The 20,158-nt window shown below is 53.6% G+C and overlaps 2 protein-coding genes across 2 annotated transcripts; one reads left to right on the forward strand and one right to left on the reverse strand.

The window, feature by feature from the left end:
• Position 1: 1 nt before the first annotated feature.
• TEX9 (testis expressed 9) lies at positions 2–4,992 on the reverse strand. Its single transcript, XM_015810988.1, has 11 exons — positions 4,907–4,992; positions 4,763–4,826; positions 4,587–4,678; positions 4,178–4,223; positions 3,786–3,871; positions 2,963–3,126; positions 2,650–2,732; positions 2,044–2,217; positions 1,443–1,577; positions 816–950; positions 2–311 (listed from the first exon to the last, which is right to left on the reverse strand). Exons 1-11 carry the CDS (start codon positions 4,990–4,992, stop codon positions 234–236), a joined length of 1,143 nt encoding a protein of 380 aa, XP_015666474.1. The 3' UTR covers positions 2–233.
• Positions 4,993–5,748: 756 nt separating this feature from the next.
• On the forward strand, positions 5,749–18,788 carry RFX7 (regulatory factor X7). Its single transcript, XM_015810989.1, has 9 exons — positions 5,749–5,870; positions 10,530–10,563; positions 10,956–11,038; positions 11,812–11,934; positions 12,983–13,099; positions 13,223–13,307; positions 14,239–14,446; positions 14,911–15,206; positions 15,577–18,788. The coding sequence occupies exons 1-9, from the start codon at positions 5,749–5,751 to the stop codon at positions 18,772–18,774; spliced, it is 4,266 nt and encodes a 1,421-aa protein (XP_015666475.1). The 3' UTR covers positions 18,775–18,788.
• The last annotated feature ends 1,370 nt before the right edge of the window (positions 18,789–20,158 follow it).

Consider the following 20,158-nt stretch of genomic DNA (forward strand, 5'->3'; position numbering starts at 1 on the left):
ATTTCAATAGCCTAGATGTTTAATGACAGCTATCAATTTAAAAAGTTGGCAAACGGTTAGATTAGCCCTGCTAAGTGATAGAGAATGAGAAAACAGTTATTAGCAAAAACATTTGGTGGGAAGAAGTGAACAGTGTAAAGCATATATTTTTTCCCCCAGAAAAAAGTGTGGTTCAATTTCACTCTTCTGAAAATGCCCACATCTTCTGTAGAGGGGTGATGCTGTGTATTGAATTAAGGGTTGCCCCACTCCAGAGCCTTCATAAATTCTTCTTCCGTGAAAGAAAGCATCTTGGCAGATTCAATGTGCATCTAGGGGGAAAGATTTTTACTCAAGTAAGAAACGCTTCTTCGACCTCTCTGACAGGTTTTACTCATCCTCTTTCACTGCATTATTTCTTGTAATGTAAATCCCCCTCCCCACAGTATATTTTTGACTGACTGGCAACTCTTGTTGAAGGGTCACCCAAAGACAGAAACCATTTTCCACCTCTCAGCAATATCTTGAGATGGCCCAAACATGAAGGGCTGCTAACAAGGAACCATCTGAAACTTTGGTATGTCCTTTGTGATCTGAGATGGGAATTAAAACTGATTTTGGGGAGTTTAACATCTTTCATTCCTTCCCCGCCCCTCACCTCCCCCCCAAAAAACCCCAGCCACAGAGATTCCTTATACTTATTGTGGATTTATTCTATGACCCAGTTCATTATTGCTTTTTAATCCAGACTGAATTTCAGTCAAAATGAATAATGAATTATGCTACACTCCTAATTTTAATTCAGTTAAAGTTACTAATAGCATAGGATAGCTTGCCTTTTGTCTTTTTAAAATGTCAGTAAGTTTTAATTGCTTCTTGAAACCTGCCACTAGCTCTTCTTTTTGTTTCTCCAGTCTCTTATTTTCAATTTTTAGTTCTTCAAGTTTTTTGTGCTCTTGGTTGACCACATCCTAGTACGAAAGGAAGGATACAGAAACTCTTACATCATTATGAATATAGCCCTTGGACATGTCTGAAGGAGAGGGCAAATGCCATTCACAAATGACAAGGCTCAGCAGTGCTATAGCTTCCTATCAAAACACCCCATGTGCAGTTCATATACAGCCATGCCTTGAAAGATTTATGATTTTGTCACTAGGAGAAAGACAGACCACAAAGTATGTGCTTGCAGAATTATTTCATGTTATAATTGGTACTGAATGCATTGCTTGGACCATAGGAAAAGGCCATGCAGCAAATTAGAACGAAAAGAGAGAAACTGTAATCATGAAGCTTCCTGGGTGACTTTAGCCTTATCCTATTTGATAACTGACACGAGAAAAAATTGGGACGATGTTTCCTGAGCAGTTAGTAGAAAAAGAAATGATGGGTAAGGGGGAGGGGTGCTATCCTAGGTTGAGGGGCTTCCAAATTCACATTTCTTGCTAACCTATACCCCCTACCTTGTTACTTTGCTTCAGTTTATTCAGCTCCATTTTGTATTTTTCTGCTTCCTCAAGAGCTCGGTTCAAGCGAATGTCCGTCGTGCCCTGGGTTGCCGCCGCTTGTTTTTGTGCTCGCTTCAGATTTTCCAGTTCCTGTTGAATCAAGTTAAAACATGGTCAACCCTCCCTTGGCTTCAGAGGAGCAGCCCTTTGGTGCAGCAGCAGGAAGGAGAGCCTCAACATCCAGCCTTGTCTGCCAGCCAGCCAGCCAGGGACAAGGTGGTTGTAGTGGCACCTCCACTGCCTTTTTTTGAGGGATAGCTTCCCACAAACGTGGATAAAGCCCTCAATATCACTTTTTTTACAAACAAGGTAGAGGAGCATTCCATGGTGAGGATGTTCTACAACTATTTATTTCCACTTTTTCTTACCTGCTTCAGTTCTGGGAAATTCATACCGGATAATTTATGTGTCCTTGGATTAACTTGTGAGTCATTAGAACTTCATCAAATCATGGTTAAACAAATCAAAACTTAGCATGATGTGCAAGTCTAGCTCCTCTGAGCAATTTCACACTTATCCTTCTATGGAAGGCAAGAGATCAAAATGGCTTTGTTACCTTTTCTAGCATGGAGAGTTTCTGTTGCAGACTCTCGCTTTTTCGGTTGGCTTCCTCTGACAGCAATTTGTACTTTTCTACCTGAGACTGGTGTAGGCTGGCTGCGCGTTGCAGCCGGCCACGTTCTTCTTCAACCTCCTTAAGATGGCTGCTGACATTTTCATTCTCTTCATCCTGCAGGCCCAAAATTAAGAGCCACAAGAGAGTTGAAGCTTGTTAGGTAAATGCTTTGTTTCTTCTCTGCAACTCTATCATTCTTTTCCCCCAGAATTCTAACTTTAGATCAAAACTTCAAAAAATTAAGCACATACCCTGTTTGGGTGGTGGTCCTTGGGGCTCAGAGATATTCTCCTCCCTGGACACACATTTATTGTTTTCCTTGGGAGGCCTCAGTTCCTTTTCTCCTGGGACATCTCTTCCAACTTCCCTACCAGGCCTTCCCTCACTCTCCTATATTCTGTGAGGAAAACCCGGCCTCTCATGAGGAAGAGTTGTGAATGTGAACGTGTAGAGGACTTGGTAAATGTGAAATAAATAACTTTGTGTGGTAGACCACATAAAGTACAATCCATGGTTTAACACAAGCAAGTAACCATCTGTTCTTACCTTCTTGCTACATTCTTGCCCAATGGCATCTAGCTCCTCCTGCATCACACGTAGCTTTGCCTTTAAGAACCGGATCTGCGCCTCTGCAAGTTGGCAACAAACTCCATATAACAATCTAGCTTAGGTAGAACCTACAATCTAGCTTCTAGAGCCCATGTTAGGACAACTCTCTTTAAACCACTCGGAAGAAACATTTGCATTAATATACATGTTTTGAAAAGTGGCAATTTCTAGAAGACTTATTTTCCCCTGCTACAAAAAGAAAGGGAGAATTAGTGAAAAGCAAAACTGCCCAGCAAACAGCCTTACTCACCTGCTCCAAGTTCACTTCCTGTACTGGGGATAAGATTATCTTCCAGATCAGGCAGGTTTCCTTCTTCCAGCTGCCCTTCAATTCTTCCAATTAGTTTTGTCAGGGAGCATCCTGGAGCAGCGACATCAGGATTGCTTGAGTCAACCTGTAATCTTGATTTTATACTGAAAAGTTGAAGGCAACATGAAGAGGAACATGAATGTCTAGGAAATTGGTAAAAACAACACTGCATCCTTGTGGCTATTTGACCCAATATGAATAAAAATTATCTACAGTCATAGAACAGCATCTGTACAAAACAGTACCACAAAATATAGATGCATATTAAAATTGTAACATGGAGCTAATCATCTGTGTGAAAGTGAATTGATCCTCTTTAAATCCAGAATCATCTGACAGCTAAGAAGATTGAACAATGTTTTGCAACCTTTTTAGACATTTCTATAGAGCTATCTGCCAACAAAAAGAACACATTTTCAAGGCAGCAGTCCAGCAAGTCTGAACAGGTAAGATTCCATGAAGCTCCCTATTCAGGGATAGAGACAATCTAGAAAAGGATATGGACATCCCTTCCCTCCAGCATTTAAAGCTCTTCCCTCCCTGTATAAAAGGGGAAATTGCTAAGACTCAGAATAGTGGCGTCAGAGATGGATACGGCTCTTTTGACCCACCTGCCTGGGCACAGATTGGCTGTCTTGTGTCCTTTTCAGACTATTGGATACAAGTAATTGAATTCATCTACAACCATCGTATTATGAAAGCTGCAAGATCCCAAAAGCTGTCAATGCCGATCTTGTTTTATACTCAGCTCTACATCCTGTACCTTAAGAGAGGTCTTTTTCCCTTTCTTCCAGTCAGTGGTCGACCTCGAATTGTAGGTGCAGCACCTGCTTTCTTCTTGTGTAGCTGCTAAAGAGAAGTCAGAAAAACCGTTTTAGGTACTTGGTAGGCATGCAGGTTCTTAATGTTTTCTTTATTTAAAAATGTCTATTTAAAGCAGTTATTAAAAGCAGGAGTTGGGCTCCTTCACAAGGTAGGGCCCAGGCTCAGCTTTAATGAGAGAATGTGCAGTTTGTTGTCTATGTGTAAGAAACAGGTGCTTCTAGACTTGCTTTTCTTAGGAGGTGAGGCTGGGCTAGAAACTCTTCAGCTTCCCCCCACAAGAGACCTACTGACTTACTAGAAAGATGTAAAATGAAAACTCTGTTCTGGTACCTTGTTCTGTGCAAGAGGAACTGGTGGTTCAGGAGAATTTATATCACTGGAAAGAAGCAGCAGCAGCAGCAGCAGCAGAGAGGAGCATGTTGTGATAAGCATAATGTTCAGATTTCATCCACCCCAATGAAAGAATTGAAGGTGCCCCCCCCCGTGCCCCATCTCTTGTCATCTGAATTATGGAGGGGCCCCGACAAACACAGGTCCGAGCGAAAAGCCGGCAGGGCGGAGACCTCCCCCGTTGCCCTCTTTGCCTCTGCCCGGTAGGGAACGGGGGCGGGGAAATCGAGGGGCTCGGGCGAGGATATACCCGGAGGGGGGGGCAGAGAAACGGGGGGGCGACCTTGCCGAAGCCAGGCTTCCGAGCGCCCCCTCCCCACACTCGGGCCCGGGGGCACACCGGGGGTACCTCTCCTTGGCCGCCAACGCCGCCGCCGCCGCCTCCTCCAGCGCGTCCCCGCGGGCCGAGGCGGGCCTGGCCAGGGCTTCTCGTCGGTCCCTCTGCAGAAGGGCGGGGAGCCGTCAGAAGCGCCTCTTCGGCCACCAGAGCCCCGGGCCGCTGCCGCTCCCGCCCCCGCCGCTCACCATCAGCTGCTCCGCCTGGCTCATCACCGCCGCCGCCTTCGCCTCCAGGGCCGCGTTCAGGCGCCTGCAACGGGCGGGTCGGGGCGGTCAGGGCCGGGAGGGGAGCAGGACGGGCGCCCCATCACCGCCCCGTCCGCGACCTACCTGTACTCCTCCTCGCGGGCAATGAGGGGCGCGGCGCTGCGCGGCCGGGGCGGCTGCTCCCCCGCGGGCTGCCCGTCCGCCGCCATGGCCCAGTGTCACTAGGCAACCGCGCCGCCCGCGGCCTGCCCGCGCGCGCTTGCCGCGGCGCCCCCTGGGAGTCGTAGTCCTCCGGGTCGCCCCTTCCCGCCCTCGGGCTCTGAGTGGCTCCGTCCGCTGACTCGGCTCGGCCCAGAGTCCCGTTGCCCCTCCATGTGGCCGGCCGGAGAGCTCGAGCTCCGGCTCCGCTGGGAAGGGGGCTGGCGGGGGCCGGTGTTCGTTTCCGCCTCGGCCTGGCGCCGCTCCGGAACCCTCGGCAACGGGACGCCGCTTCCGTTCAGCCCCGTACAGCCGGAGAGGCCGCACGCGCACCCCCGTCAGAGCCGCCGCCGCGCAGGGCCGGCCTACCGTGGCCCCGCCTCCTGCGCGGAGCGGGCGCGTTCCCGACGTTTCCCTCGACGGCCCAGCGCGGCCTAGGAGGCGGCGGGGGCGCGGGCGCGGCTCTCCCTGCCGCTCCGGGCTCGGCCAGCGGGCGGCGCTGCGGCGGCGGCGTCTGCGCGGGAGAGGCGGCGGCGGCGGGGCTGCTGGTGCTGCGGCGGCGGCTGAGCGGGGCTGCCCGGCGGCGCCGGAGAGGAGCTGCGGCATCGCGGCGCTGATCGGAGCGGCGGGCCGCCCGCCATGCGCCGCTCTCGCCCCCCCCCTGCCTAGCGGCGCGGCGGCCTCGCCGGGGATGCGCGGCGGCGCCGGGCGGCTCCCTGCGGCGCTGCTGCGGCTGAAGCGGGGGCCGCTGGCCGGGGAGGCCCAGCATGGCGGAGGAGGCGCCGCCCGCGCCCGACGGAGGCCCCGCGCCTGCCCTGCCCGCGCTGGTGCCCGGCCTGCAGGGCGCGGAGGCGGGCGCGCTGCAGCACAAGATCCGTGGCTCCATCTGGTGAGTGGGCGGCGGGCCGGGCGGGCGGGCGAGCGCTCTCCGGGGCCGGGCCGGGTACGCGGCCATTGTCTCCGCGGCGCCGGGGACGGGCCGGATCCAAGATGGAAGACAAGATGGCCACGAGCCCCCCCCGCGCCTTTGTCTGCCGAGGCGCCCCGAGGGCCCGGCGGGCGGAGCGGCGCCCGGAGCCTCACCGTCTGACCCCTGAGCGGGGCCCACGGGCGAGCGGGCCCGCCCCGCCGGACGGTCGTGCTCGCTCGGAGGGCCGAGCCGGAGGGGCCACTCCCGGGTTCCGGGCCCCTCCGGGGAGGACGGCGGCGGGGGGGGAGCTGGTCCTCGAGAGGTTTTGGTGCGTCGTTCGGCTTGCGGAGCCTCGGGGCCCGGGGAGATGCCTGGCAGGAGCCCGGCGACCGGCGCTGCCCCTTTCCGGGGGGGCCGGGGCGGAGAGAGGGACGGGGAAGCCCTCCGGCCTCCGGGGGCCCCGCGGGAGGGTCTTTGTTTCGGAAAGGCTTCCTAACGGGCCCCACCTTGGGCAGCGGACGATGAGCCCCCCCCCGGCTTGTGCTTCGTGGCCGGAGGGGGTTCCGAGTGGAGGTGCCGGCAGCCTTCCCCCATTTGGTGCTCCCCAAATTTGGGGGATTTTAACGTCCCGGTTTATTGCTGGATGTAAACGGGGATCATAAATCTGGAGGTACTTTAAGGGCTGTGAACGATGAAGCCGTAACAAGGATGTTATCAGCTGTGGCATTGAGGATGATGTCAGCTGTTTGTCAGAGGTATTGCATTGTTGATTTTTGCTGGAAGCTGCTTAGAGTCAGGAAGATTGGAGCAGTATAAAAGCCTTTTAAACAATAAATTTGCCAAGCATATTTGGAAATGCTTGGCCAAAAAGAGGGTGGCAGAGGGGGCTGTTGTGCCATATCAGGACTGGGTGGTTTTATGCACCTGGACGGAGGAATAAGGCCATGGACCTCAATAGACATCAACCCATTGTGCTACATAACAAAAATAATAATGCCACTGAAACCTGACGGGTTTTACCCGATCTGTGACTCACAAGGCAGGCCCACAAGTAGAGTCCACCTGCCTACGAGGATTTCACAGGAGCCCATATGGTGGGATTTGTTATCCTACATAATAATAAAAAAAAAATCTATTAGAAATGATGGTGATAAATTGGGGACAATTATTTAACTTTTGCAGGCAGCTAGCAGGACAAATGCCTTTTTTTTTTTAACAAGGGACTTGTTTTTAAATGGATTTCATGGAAGTCCACACAACCACTTTAGCTAATGGCGTCACTTTTTCTTATAGCTGATGGTAGTTATTTACTGTGTTTATTATTTATTTGTTTATAAATTTCTACACTGCCCATCTCACCTAAGTGACTCTGCATGGTTTACAAACAACATTTGCGAGCTTGGGCCAGTCTCTGTCAGCCAAGCCTTCCTTCCGGGAGGCTGTTGTGGGGAAAATAAGAGGAGAAAGGTGTGTGGGATCTATTCGCCACCTTGAGTTATTTATAAAAATAATAAAGGCGGGATACAAGTAAATGTTACAGCTACAATAAATCTTCATCTACAATGTAGATACTCAGTGTTTGCGTATCTGCTGTGGGCCGTATAATCTCATCAAAATACCATGGAGAATTAAAACAAATGTTCAAATGGATTGAGGCAAAAAAAATGTAATGTGCAATATAATTACTACCAAATCAGAGACCAGTCAGTTGTCATAGAACTCCTGTATATTCTGACATGCTGATTGAATTAAAAAGAAAAGCCCAAAGTGCATCAAATTGTTTCAAAGAAAGGGGCATTCCAGGGAGGGGCCCCCTTTGCCCCCCTCTCCTGCATAGGACCTGACCTATCCAGGAATATCCCAATGGGTGGTGGGTGCAGCAGTCAGGTAGACAAGGGAGAAGGTGGCTTCAAAGGCAGAAAAACAGTCACCCCACAGCAGAGCTAAGCAACAGCCATCAGCCCTGCCTCTTGCAGTCCTTGGCATTCTGGAGCTTGCAGAAAGCTCCCCCCCCCCCCCCCCGTATTTGCACAACACCCTAATCCCTGTTTTCTTCAACAGTTTATTTGTCATTGCACCTTGCTCTGTTTTTCCTCCGGGAGATCATTTAAACCCTTTTGCTCCATCTCAGTGACATGCCAAGCCTTCGGCTGGGCTACCCATCTCCCCAACGGGTAGCATGTGGCTAAGGTGTTTTTTGGTTGGGGAGAGTCATGCAGAGAGTGGTGACTGAGACAGGGAGGGGCACTTTTCACCCAAGTCCCTCCACAGCTGTTGCAGACCCTTTTCTTCTTGCTCCACCGGTTGAGAGGATGTCTGTGGCCGCTTCTTTCCCCTCCCCTGAAATGGTGCCATTTTTCCTCCGACAGGTTCTTGGCGTGAAAGGAGGCGCAGCCAAGCCCACCACTGCAAGACCATGTGGCGGCTTTGTTTTGTCTGGCTGCCTGGCGCTGCATTTTTCCTCCAGTTGGATGAAAAGGCTGGAGATGCTCCTTTTCTCCTTCACGGATGGAAAGGCAGATTGTCCCGGCTTCTGCTGCCTTTGGGGATTTAATCTCTGGGCTTCTGCTTTATTTTCACTTGCTTTTATGCTAATCGCTTTTGTGTCCACAAGAAAGATTCGGCTCTCAGTGGATGTGGGATTTTAGGTGAATTTGGGGAGGGCAGGAGGAGGGGTGTGGCCCAGAGATAGCAGTAGACCCCTGGGATCCTCGTGGCCTAGAGAATTGGCCAGGCATTGTGTGTGGGTTGCCAGAACATGTTCTGCTTCTCATGCAGCAGGAATTGGGTGGGGGAGGAAGACCCAAAAGAGGTCGAGAATTCACAACCAAACAGCAGAGAACGGCTCTGCTGTCAAGAGAAAGGAGGGAGGCATTGAGTTGGGGAGGACATCGACCCCACTGATACAGAAAGGAGACAGAAAAAGATGGTTTGCAGGCCATGGGGCCGTCAGCTCTGCCCTTTTACAGCTGAGGAGCATCAGGATTAGGAGGAGCTCAGTCTGACCTTGTTCTATGGACTCAGTTATCTCAGGTGCCCCACTGCCCTGCACAAAAGAGCTGCTGTGGGTATCTGAGAGGGTCACCGGGAAGATGGGGAACTCCTGCTGCAGGTGCTACTCACAAGTGGGCTTTCTCAGTATGGGTGTGGTCCCTGTGCTCTGGAATGGTCCTCTGCCCCCTACGTTTATGAAGCAGTCCTGATGACATTTGGGGTCCCTTTGGGCTGGGCAGAGGAGCTGCAAGCAACCCTCGCAGCCGGGTGCTGGGGATGCCCTTGGCGGCAAGAGAAGGAGCTGTGGCCTCATGGGTTGGGTGCCTTTCCCCTGGCAGAGACGCAGGGGCAATTTGCTCCTCCGGTGGTCCCACGGGGCCACTGTGCGTTCCTTGCTTCAGATTCCACCCCAGCGTTGGCTGTGCTGGTCAGGGATGGGAAGGAGAAGAAGCAGGGTGGGCAAGGGTTTAGCTGAATCCCTTGCGGAGCAGAACAATGTGTGGGGTGCAGCTGCTGAAGGTTGATGCGGGCAGGCCTAGCACAGGGTGGAAACACCGCTGCTCCCCATTGATTAGTCCTTGCTGTTCCCTCCCATAGTGACTTTCTCTTGCCCTGGCACTGGTGGGGGGGAGGCGGGTGGCTGGGCCCAGGCTAGATCCTGCAGCCTGGCCTTTCCCTGCATTTCCTGGGTGCTGGGGAGAATCCTTGGGGGGAGGATGGCAGCATCAGGCCATTCTGCCTGCAGCCTGGGGGCTGGGCTAGCATGAAATAGGGAGCTCAGGAGAGTAGGGAGATGAAGTGTGTAAGGGCGAACCAACAGAACAGAGAATGTACCATTATGCCTGGCAGGACTCATTGCCATAAGACGAGGCAATGGTCAGGGAGCTGGCTGGCTTTGAAGGGGCTTCAGTTGACTAAGGAGAGGAAGCTGAGGGGGCAGCGGCCCTGCAGTGCACTTCCTTGTGGAGGGAGCTTGGATCCCTACCCTGGGTGAGAATTGCAGGGGTGGACTCAGATCAGAGGTATTTTTCTGCTTTCTGTAAATGAGGTTTGAGCCAGAGAATGTGCAGCCAAGGTGGATTGTCCTGTCTTAGCTGGGGTGTTCCTGGCCGGACTGCTTCTCAGCAAACAGGGAGCAGCCATTTATGACGGCCATCTAGCCTCTCCTCTCCAGAGCCAAGGAGCTGAGCCCCCTCTGGGCCTGTTCTTCCTCTTCTGGTCTCCCACATGCTTGGGAAAGCGGGGGTTTCCATGTGATTACTAACGTTGTGTGCTCCTCACACACTGGAGGCGACCTCATTCGACATGCCTGGAGATGTCCACTCCTTAAATCCTTTTGCTCAAAACAAAGGCATTTAAAGATGAAAGGATAGGTATAGAACATTCTTTAAGATTCCGATTGATTAAAGCAGGGAGTTCCAAGTCCTGGTTCCACTTGTCCGTCTTCAGGATACCTTTTGCTTCTCTGTAAAAATTTGAAGTGGCTGACAGCCTCCCAGACCTTTCTTTTTCCAGTAAGAGCAGTTGAGGAGTCTGGGGTGCTGCACAGAGACTTGATTATATACACTTGTTTATAATGGCCGTACATATTAACTTTCAGGGTTGTTTTTTGTTTTTGCTTTTTCCCCTTCTCTCTTTATTTAGCAAAGCTGTACAATCTAAAGTGGACTGCATTTTGGTGAGTAAAAGCTGGAAATGGGGCATTTCTACTTGGGGCTATTTAACTATGATATTCCAGAGTGTCCTAAACTCTGCCCAGTGCCAGATGCTGGGACTTCCAAAGAGGATTCCTTGTTAGACTTCCTGGGTGAAGGCCCCGTCCTGAAAGAGTGGCTGAAATAGTGAAAAACAATTCTTTGCTCAGCTGCTGGCTTGCTTTCATGTGCAGCTGGCTGAGAGCTTCCAGACAGCCAAACCCCACGCCTCTATGGGGCAGGAGGAACATAGATGATTGATTGGGCAGGGAAGGAGGCAGACAGCTTTTCTGGGCTGCCTGAAAGTCCCCAGAAAAAGGTTGTGGAAACAGGAGCAGCTCCATCAAGGTGGTGATCTGTCTCCCTCTGTGTTTAGCAAGAAGTTGAGAAGTTTACAGATTTACAGAAACTCTACCTCTACCTTCAACTGCCTTCTGGTCTCAGCAATGGAGAGAAAAGGTAAGGGTGTGTGTCCCCCAGAACCTGAAGAGTACCTGCCCAACCGCATCCGATCACATAGCTGTGCCAGGGGGCTTCCTCTGGGGATGTGGGTGGCTTGGCATGGTGCCTTTGTGTGTGGAGTCTCCTTGGAGTGGGGTTCACTCCCAGTGATACAGTGTGAAGGCTTCCCAAAGAATTGGTAGGTTCCGCAATGCCTCAAACCCTTCAGGGTTAATGGAAAGAGAGTTTTATGGGAAGGACCTTGTCTGAGCTCTGCTGCCCCAGCTGGAGGAGGCTTTCTCCTTGACTCTGTGGCCTCCAACCTCCCCCCCCTTCACTGCCTGCTTGGCCTCCTCTGCGGACTGCCTTGAGGAAAAAGCACCCTGACCTTCCCTTGCCATGGGGAGTCTGCCATGGGGAGTCTGCCTTCGGTGCCACTGCTCCCCACACATGGCAGATGTGATGACTGTGTCATGGGAGACATGCTCTCTTTATTCTGGGACAGCTCTGGGTGGAAACCCTGAGCCTGCTTCTTTTGGGGCCCGGGGCCTGCCCCTCTTCCTTGGGGCCCAGCTCTTGTGCCCATCTTAAGGCCCTTGGCCACAGAGAGGCAGACTGGAAAACAGCCCTGGTCCTGTGGTGGGAGTTCCACGGGGCAATGGCCTTCACAGGCTCTGAGGCTACCCTTCTCCTGAGCTCAGGACAGAGGGCACAGACAACCGTGACCCCTCCTGGGACCGGGGGGCACCAGGTTGGGAGGAGGAGAATGATGTCCCCTCTCCTTGCTGCAGTGATCAGCTGTCCGTGTCCTCCAGCCGCGCTCAACAGGTGCATGCCCTTTCCTGGATCCGGAATACCTTGGAAGAACACCCGGAGACCTCCCTTCCCAAGCAGGAAGTGTATGATGAGTACAAGTGAGTCTCTCCTGTCCGTGGCCAGGGAAAGCGCCTACAAGGGGCTGGCTGGCTGCTTTCCCCCCTCCCTCTGCAGCAGCCTCTGGGCTTGGTACCCTTCAACTCTGCCTACTTGGCTGCTCCTCCCCCCCCCCCAGCTCTCAAAGGTGCTGTGCTGTTGAATGGGACACGAGGGCTGAATCTCTGCTCACCTGCCCTAAAGCCTCCCCCTCCTACCTTCGCCTCCCAAAGGGGGTTCCCCCCCAAATTGAGATGGCAGCTCTTCAGCTCAGGAGGGGAGTAGCTGCCCCACTGACCTGGGGGGAAGTCCTGGAATCTCGGGACCCAGGGGGAAGGAGAAGTCAGTCTGCCCACAGCTGGGCTCACCTTTCAGGTCTTGGCATGGCAGGCAGGGCCTGAGCGTGCCATCTGCCAAGAGCAGCCGTTCCCACCAGCCGTGCTGAGATGCTGAAATGCCAGCGCTCTCCGTTAGCATGGTTAGCCTGCTCTCTGATGCTGGGGCTTCGCTACACTGTGGGCCCAAGTTGGGCAGCTAGGCTCCCTGAGGAAGAACTGGGGGTGTCTGAGTGTTGAGATGGGTTTTGTGGTGCCAGTTCCCTTCCCTTGCCCAGAGATCATTTCAGCTCTGCCCATTAACTCCAGCACAGAGGGCTGATGGGAGGCTCCCTGGGGCTGCCTTTCCACCTTTCCGTCTTTCCTCCTCTTCCTCCTGAGGTTTCTGGGTTCTCTGTGCTGGAAAGATGGGAGGGAATGGCAGGACAGAGAATTCGATCCTCTCTGACCCCAGGAGTTCCTGCAATGGCAGGGACTGCAGGGGAGGAGAGGAGAGCTGCCCACGTGGCCAGCTGGACGCAGCACGTCTCTCCCTTCTTGTGGGCAACCGGGAGGTTGCTGGGAGGGCCAGGCTGCCCTTTTCCCCGTGGAGCCTCCAGATGTTCCAGCCTCTCGGCCTGCGTGCTCTTGGACCCTCTTCTCCAACCCCTGGCCGAGCTGGGCATCGGGCCCTGCGTCTTCTGGGGTCTCTCCTGTGACCCTCCTTGTGTTTCAGGAGCTACTGTGACAATCTTGGCTACCACCCGCTCAGTGCCGCAGACTTTGGGAAAATCATGAAGAACGTGTTTCCCAACATGAAAGCCCGGCGCCTGGGCACACGAGGCAAATCTAAATATCCTTTAGAAATAGCTTTGGGTGTCTCTGGGCGTGGCCGTGTGGCCGACTGGGCTTCGGTACAAAAAGAGGCTGCACTGTTGGAATTGAATGATGATCCCACCTTAATTTTTAAAATCACATATTGCTATAGTGGACTTCGGAAGAAAGCTCTCGTGCAGATGCCGTCCCTCCCCAATCTGGACTTCCCTAAAACTGGAGACGGGGTAAGCTCTGCCGCTGCAACCCAAGTCTCCCTGCAGGTGGGCGGCCGACCACTTCCTGGGCGTTGACTGGGTGAAGGGGCTCCAGGAGGAAGAGCTGCCACCACAATGGTGGCCAGATGAAAAGGATTTGACCCCTGAAGTGTAATTTGAGGAATCCTCTCAGACCAGCCCCTCCTGGTTCTCATGAAGATAAGGGGGGAGGGACATTCAGACTAGGCAGATTCTGTTACTCTGACCTGATTATAAAAGTCACGTGATCAGCATGCGTGACCTGGTCTAGCTGGAAGTGGCACAAAGGTCTTTTAGCTGCAGCTGGCAGAACACAACACAGATCCGCACTGTGCTGGCAGTTTGAGGGCTTGACTTCTGCAACAAGAGTCTTCATGGCCCAGTGATCCTGAATGAAGAGCAGGGAGACATCGAAAAGCAGCTGAGGATGTGTGCAAGAGGCAGCAGTCTATAAAAAAGTTTTGCCTGGGTTCACTTGGCGTAGAGTTGTTGGGCTGCATCCCAGAGTCCTTCCTGCACGGAGATGCTGTGAACGAGGAGGCTCAGTTTGCACCAAACTCCTTTTGAGATCTGTGTAACTATGCAGCAGGACAAAGCAATTTTGGCGCATATGCTTGCATCTTACACAAACACAAAGTGCTGTCCCCCATCTACCAACAGCACCCTTAATTGCAGGCAGTAACATTTAAAGAGAGAAGTTGACTTTCCATAAAACTTTTATTGAAATAATCCTCCTGACCAAAATTGAGAGCTGAGATGCTATAGGAGTTTTTATGCAGGGTCTGAAGCTGTCTCAAGCCACTTTTTCCCTGGGTGAGAGGAGAAGTCATTGGGGTGGGGCTCCTTTTCTTCTGTCCTCAAGAGAACGGTTTCCAGAGATGGGGTAGACTATCCTCAGTTCTTCCTTATGCTTTGCTTTCAGCTGGATGGGGCAGAGCCTGCTGGGCGCCTGCAGAGTGCCGATGAGGAGATCGTGTCTGCCGCCTGCCAGCTGGTCTGCGAGTGGGCCCAGAAAGTGCTCAGCCAGCCCTTTGATTCTGTCCTGGACTTGGCCCGCTTCCTGGTAAAAAGCCACTACACAGGCACCAAATCCATGGCAGCATTGGCAGTGATGGCAGGCGCCCCTGCAGGTAAAAAGGGGGAAGCAGTTCTGCTCTCACCAGAGGGGGGGGGGCTTTTCCCCGGGATCCCCTGAGGGGCATCAGGAAGGCATCTAAGCTTGCAAGAGCTGCTGCCTCCATGGGTAAAGCTTAATTCCTGGGGCGCAGTTTTACCCCTGCCATTGAGAAAGGCACGGCTTCGGACATGGAAGGCTCTGGGCCTGTAAGAGGATCTATCAGGCATCTTTCACAGCTGGTCGGCTGGTCTGGGTAATCATGGGGGAAAGGGTGGAATGGGGCCTGCACAATTATTTTTTTTTGCCCATGTAAAAGAGCAAACTGAGTTTCCCTGCTCCTTAACGCTTTGACGGAGGAAAGGTTTATTGGAGGGGCTGCCCTGTCGCTCTGCCAATGTACAGAAGAGCCCCATTGTGCTTCCTATGAGGGCCGAGCCGAGCCTGCACCCTGCTCAAGCCTCTGCCCGCCCCTTCCAGGACTCAAGGGGATCCCCCAGCCATCGGCTTTTGTCCCGACGGCAGAGAGCAACTCCTTCCAGCCCCAGGTGAAGACGCTGCCTTCACCTGTGGATGCCAAGCAGCAGTTGCAGCGCAAGATCCAGAAGAAGCAGCAGGAGCAGAAACTGCACTCCCCTCTGCCAGGCGAGTCCCCTGCCAAGAAGGTCGAGGGCACAGCGAGCAACGGGGTTGCCAGCCTTACGAATGGGAGCCCAGCCATCCTGTCCCCTCAGTCCATTGGCATTGTGGTGGCTGCTGTGCCAAGTCCTATCACGGTAAGTCTCCTGAGGAGGGGGGGGTTGGGCAGGGCTGCCACCAGCAGTGTCGAATGTCGGGGCAGGACCAGGCGAAGACTCACTGAGGGGTCACCTGGCTGTGCAGGAAGGAAACTTCTTCCACGATTTCGGGAGATGTTTAGCTGGAGCAACTCCAGAGGGGGCAGAGGGAGGTTAAGGCAGTGACTCAGGAATCGGGAGGGTAAAGAGGGATGGGGTGGATGGGAAGAAAACGTCTGGAAGTCCTGCGTGGCTGGGGGAGGAGTGGGGAGCGTGGGGTCCCCTGTTCCCAAAAGAAAGCCAAGCGGTCTGCTCAGAGCACATCTTTTCTGTTCCCTTTCTCAATGTCACTCCCTTTTCTCCTCTGCAGGTGCCAAGGACCCGGCAGTTGGTAACGTCTCCTAGCCCAATGGGCTCGACCGATGGCAAAGTCCTTCCACTCAATGTCCAGGTGGTTACTCAGCCCATGCAGTCTGTCAAGCAGTCACCAAAGACTCCCCAGAATGTGCCGGCCAGTCCTGTAGGAGATCGCTCTGCTCGCCACCGCTACGCCCAGATCCTGCCAAAGCCAGCCAACACCAACGCGCTCACCATTCGTTCCCCAACCACAGTGCTCTTCACAAGCAGCCCAATCAAGACAGTGGTTCCTGCTCAGCACATGAACGTGGTCAAAATGACCGCAATCTCACTCGCCCCAGGTGGCGCCAGTGGCACGCCTGTCAAGCACACAGCCTCTGCCATTGGCTCGGGAACCACAGAAGAGCCAAGGAATTTCCCTCAGATCAAGAATGGCTCTGTGGTTTCACTCCAGTCCCCGGGAACCAAAGCAAGTAGCGGGGGCCTAGTTTCTGCTTCGTCTTCGGTCGAGGTCAAACTGGAGCCAGAACTGGTGCTGGATGAGAGCTTGCGACAGAACCAGGACAATGCGAGCCCTGCTCAAGCGGTCAGAGTCACCCTGCTAACACCAGTGGATCAGTTGAGGACTGTGGAAGCCGAAGCCTGGAAAGGCCGGGCTGAGGAGCGTCTTGGAGCAGCAAGCTGTGACCCTCAGGGGGGAGATTCGGAGAGAAAAACCCTTTCCCAGGGGCACGAATCCCCCCCGGGCCCTTTGGAGGCAGCTCAGCACGTCTCCAGCACTGGCATCACCCCCTCGCCTCCTGCAGGCGACCAAGGATGCCCAAAAGGCCTGCGGAAGAGGCTGCCTTCTGCCTTTGTGGATGCTCAAGGCCCCCCCATCAAGAAACTTTCTGTGGGACAGGCGTCTGCACAAGCCCCCAAGACCAGCAATGTGCAGAAGGCCCAGCAGATGGGCGGCCTGCCTCTCACTAAAAGTGATAGTCCGGCTGCCCTTCTTCAGGGTCCCAGCCAGGCGGCCCTCCAAGTCCAGTCTGCAGCCTCAGGGATCAGCCTGGAGGCCTCCTGCCCCCTGGATGCTGACCTCATCATTGCCCCCAGTGACTCCCTGCTGGAGCGGTCACCAGCAGCCTCCTCAGCAGGCGTGGAAATGAAGTTGGAAGGAGACGTCTTTGTCCTAGGAAACAGCTCTAAGTCTGAGGGCAGCCTGAACCCCAACCTGTGGCAGCAGCTGGCCAAGGGCTCCTCCTTCGTCCAGGAGGCCTGCAAGCCCCCGATCAGTGTTATGACGCTTGCTGGACCCACCGACTCTGAAGACCTGCCCAAGTCTGCCTGGGAGCCGGTGCACTTAGAAGGGTTCCAGCAAGCCAGTGCAGCCTTTGGGCAGCCATTGCCAGATCAGGGCCAGCCGCCCTCTCTCGATCAGCCCTTGCCTGGCCAGAGTTCCGGCCAGCTGCCGTTGCAGCAGGAGCTGAAGGACTTTGAGGATGCCACCTCCCAGTCCCACGAGAACTTCTTCTCCTTCGATGACGACCTGACCCAGGACAGCATCGTGGAGGAGCTGGTGCTGATGGAGGAGCAGATGTCCCTGAGCACCTCCCACCTCTACAGCGCCTCCCTGGGGATGGCTCTCCAGAACCAGGGGGCGGCTCAAGGGGCACCCTTGGCCCCTCACTCGAGCAGTGCCCACTTCTATCACCCAATCCACAGCAACAGCACTCCTGTCCATACGCCCACGCCCACCCCTACCCCCACCCCCACCTCTGAAATCATGGCAGGATCGCAAGGTGTGTCGCGGGAGAGTCCGTGCTCCAGGATGGCCCAGACCACACCTGTAGACAGCGCCCTGGGAAGCAGCCGGCACACACCTGTTGGCACCCCACACTCCAACTGTAGCAGCAGTGTGCCCCCAAGCCCCGTGGAGTGTAGAAACCCCTTTGCCTTCACCCCAATTAGCTCCAGCATGGCCTACCACGATGCCAGCGTGGTTTCCAGCAGTCCTGTGAAGCCCATGCAGCGGCCCATGGCCACTCACCCCGATAAAACCAAACTGGAATGGATGAATGCCGGCTATGGCAGCTTGGGGAGCTCCTCTGTCACCAGCCATGGGATTCTGCCTGGCTACCAGGAGTCGGTCGAAGACCGTTTCAGGAAACCCCATGCCTTTGCTGTCCCTGGCCAGTCCTACCAGTCTCAGTCACGGCACCATGATCCCCATTTTGGGCGAGTGACCCCCGTCTCCCCTGTCGGCAACAAGCAGGAAGGTTTTGCCGTCCCTGCTCCTCTCGATAGCAAAGGGGCTGGCTCCTCTCACGGCAGCCATTTCAGATGCCGGAGCGTCAGTCCCGCCGTGCACCGCCAGCGGAATCTCAGTGGAAGTACCGTCTGCCCTGTCACTGCTGTGCTTCGCTCTGGAATGACCGCGGGCTCTTTCGGGAGTCCCGTCGCCCCAGAAGTTCATGCCTCCTTGGTGAACGTCCATGCAGACCCAAGTGCCAGCAACCTCGCCCAGCGCAGCCAGTCGGTGCCCCTGACGGTGATGATGGAGACAGCCTTTCCGCAGCCTCAGAAGCAGCCAAGCTCCAAGAAGATCACCAACGTCTTGCTTAGCAAGCTGGACTCGGAGAACGATGATGCCGTGCGTGGCCTGGGCATCAACAACCTGCCCTCTAATTACACCGCCAGGATGAACCTGACCCAGATTTTAGAGACTTCTGCTGCCTTTCCAAGTGCCAATGCCCAGAACATGACCCCATGCAGCCCATCTGTTTTTGAATTCCAAACACCAGGTTACCTCGCTAAAAACAGCAGCCCCGATCCGGCAGACTTTGCTTCTGGGGACAAGGCAGTCCAGTCGGAAGCTGGGGAGCAGCAGCTGGATTTCAGCAGCAGCGTGAAGGAGCTTTTGGAGGAGAGCAGCCTGCAGGGCGACCAGGGCCCCCCCGACTTGAGCAACGTGGCCTCAGTCTTCTCCAGCGACATGAGGCTGACCTCAGAGCTCTCGGGGAGCATGACCGACCTGAATGCGCTGGACACCAATCTGCTCTTTGATCCGGCCCACCCGCAGGGCCAAGACGACGAGGCAACCCTGGAAGAGTTGAAGAACGACCCCCTGTTCCAGCAGATCTGCAACGAGTCCATCAGCTCCATGGCTTCTGCAGGTTTTGATTGGATGGAGAGTAAGGACCATCCTGCTGTGGAAATGTTGGGTTAAGGGGTGCGTGCGTGTGTGCGTGCGTGCGTGCACGTGTGTGTATGTATACACACACATATTTGTGAGTGTGTATATATATATATATGTATATATGTGTGTATATATACGTGTGTGTGTAAATATACACACACCCGTGTGTGTATGTGTGTATAAAATCTATGTAGCACACTGTATTTAAGAAAATCTAAAGACAAGACATACAGTATTTGTCTTAATGGAAGTGCCTCCTGCAGCAGAAACAATTTGTGAATTTTTTTTTTACAAAAGAATTGCTCTCCCAGCTGCTTTATTCTTCAGCAGGGTGTATACAATCTTAACCAATTTTTAAGGCATTTCTGAAGAATGCAACCTGCTCCAGAACCAGTATTTGGTTTTAAAATTCTGCTTATTGCAAAACATTGCTTGCTGCCTCTGGAGGATAAAGAGCATTTGTGGGAGGGTACCAGGAGGTTGGAAGGGAGCGTTCCCCACCCAGTCTCCCCTCCATCTGCTCTGCAGGCCTTCCATTGGCATTAGGGTTCCAGAGAGGCAGCGCTGAAATTGAGAGGGTGCATGGATGGGTTGCATGATGCATCTGATCGGGGAGTGCTTCTGCACTCTGGGTGCATAAAGAGCCTGTGCATTTGCTGGCACGCGTGGCACACCAGAGAGCGCAAACTTCCTGATCACAAATACCATATGCTCGCAGAGTGGGAAAGGCAGCAGGCGCCAGCGTTCCTAGGTCACTCGATCTGGAGATGGTCTCCAGCTGGCCTTTCCCAAACGATGGTGGACTTGGCACCCCCTCCATGGCAGGGCCCTGGCGGGTGCCTCCTTAATCAGTTGCCAGGGAAAGCCAGTGTTAGACAGGGAGCAGGGAAATCAGCATAACTTGTCAGTTGGATGTTAACTCCTTATCAAGGGCTAATTTGTGGGCAGGAGCAGGAGAGGCTTCCAAGAAAGGAGAAGCAGCCCTAACCTTTTATCCCAAATGGAAAACTTACTCTGCCACGAGTTGTTTCATAAGCTCTTATTAAGAAAACACCAGAATGTTTTAAAAGCAAACAGTTTAGTGCTGCTTTTAATGTCCTTGAGTAGGGAGGTAGTTCCAAATCCTGCTATTAATAAATCTGTTCCTTCCATGGCAACTCTACCTTAAAATGTTTGTCAGGATGTATAGTTCTTCACAAAAAAACTAGAATGCAAGAATAACAGTGATTCAGGTTTCCCTAACTCACAAGCTTTTGAAAAAAAAAGAAAGAAACTTTTTTCTGCAGAAACTAATTAGAGTCTCTGGATTGATTCAACTGGCCAGTTCTTTCTTTATGAAGTCATGCAGAGTTGGAGGAATCTTGTTAGCGCCGGAGGGTGAATTTCCGAGGCCTTCTGTGGTAGCAACCCTGGG

The sequence above is a fragment of the Protobothrops mucrosquamatus genome, unplaced genomic scaffold, assembly GCF_001527695.2.
Source record: "Protobothrops mucrosquamatus isolate PMUCROS unplaced genomic scaffold, P.Mucros_1.0 scaffold27, whole genome shotgun sequence".
Lineage (NCBI taxonomy): Eukaryota > Metazoa > Chordata > Lepidosauria > Squamata > Viperidae > Protobothrops > Protobothrops mucrosquamatus.

Bases quoted from the DNA above. Each gene is read 5' to 3' on its own strand.
- TEX9 (XM_015810988.1), bottom strand. From the start codon at position 4,992: ATGGCGGCGGACGGGCAGCCCGCGGGGGAGCAGCCGCCCCGGCCGCGC. The intron at 4,679-4,762 runs GTGAGCGGCGGG...GCCCTTCTGCAG, and splicing joins GCCAGGCGGAGCAGCTGATG to AGGGACCGACGAGAAGCCCT. The intron at 3,872-4,177 runs GTACCAGAACAG...ACTTCTCTTTAG, and splicing joins TTCCTCTTGCACAGAACAAG to CAGCTACACAAGAAGAAAGC.
- RFX7 (XM_015810989.1), top strand. From the start codon at position 5,749: ATGGCGGAGGAGGCGCCGCCCGCGCCCGACGGAGGCCCCGCGCCTGCC. The intron at 10,564-10,955 runs GTGAGTAAAAGC...CTCTGTGTTTAG, and splicing joins CTAAAGTGGACTGCATTTTG to CAAGAAGTTGAGAAGTTTAC. The intron at 14,447-14,910 runs GTAAAAAGGGGG...CGCCCCTTCCAG, and splicing joins GATGGCAGGCGCCCCTGCAG to GACTCAAGGGGATCCCCCAG.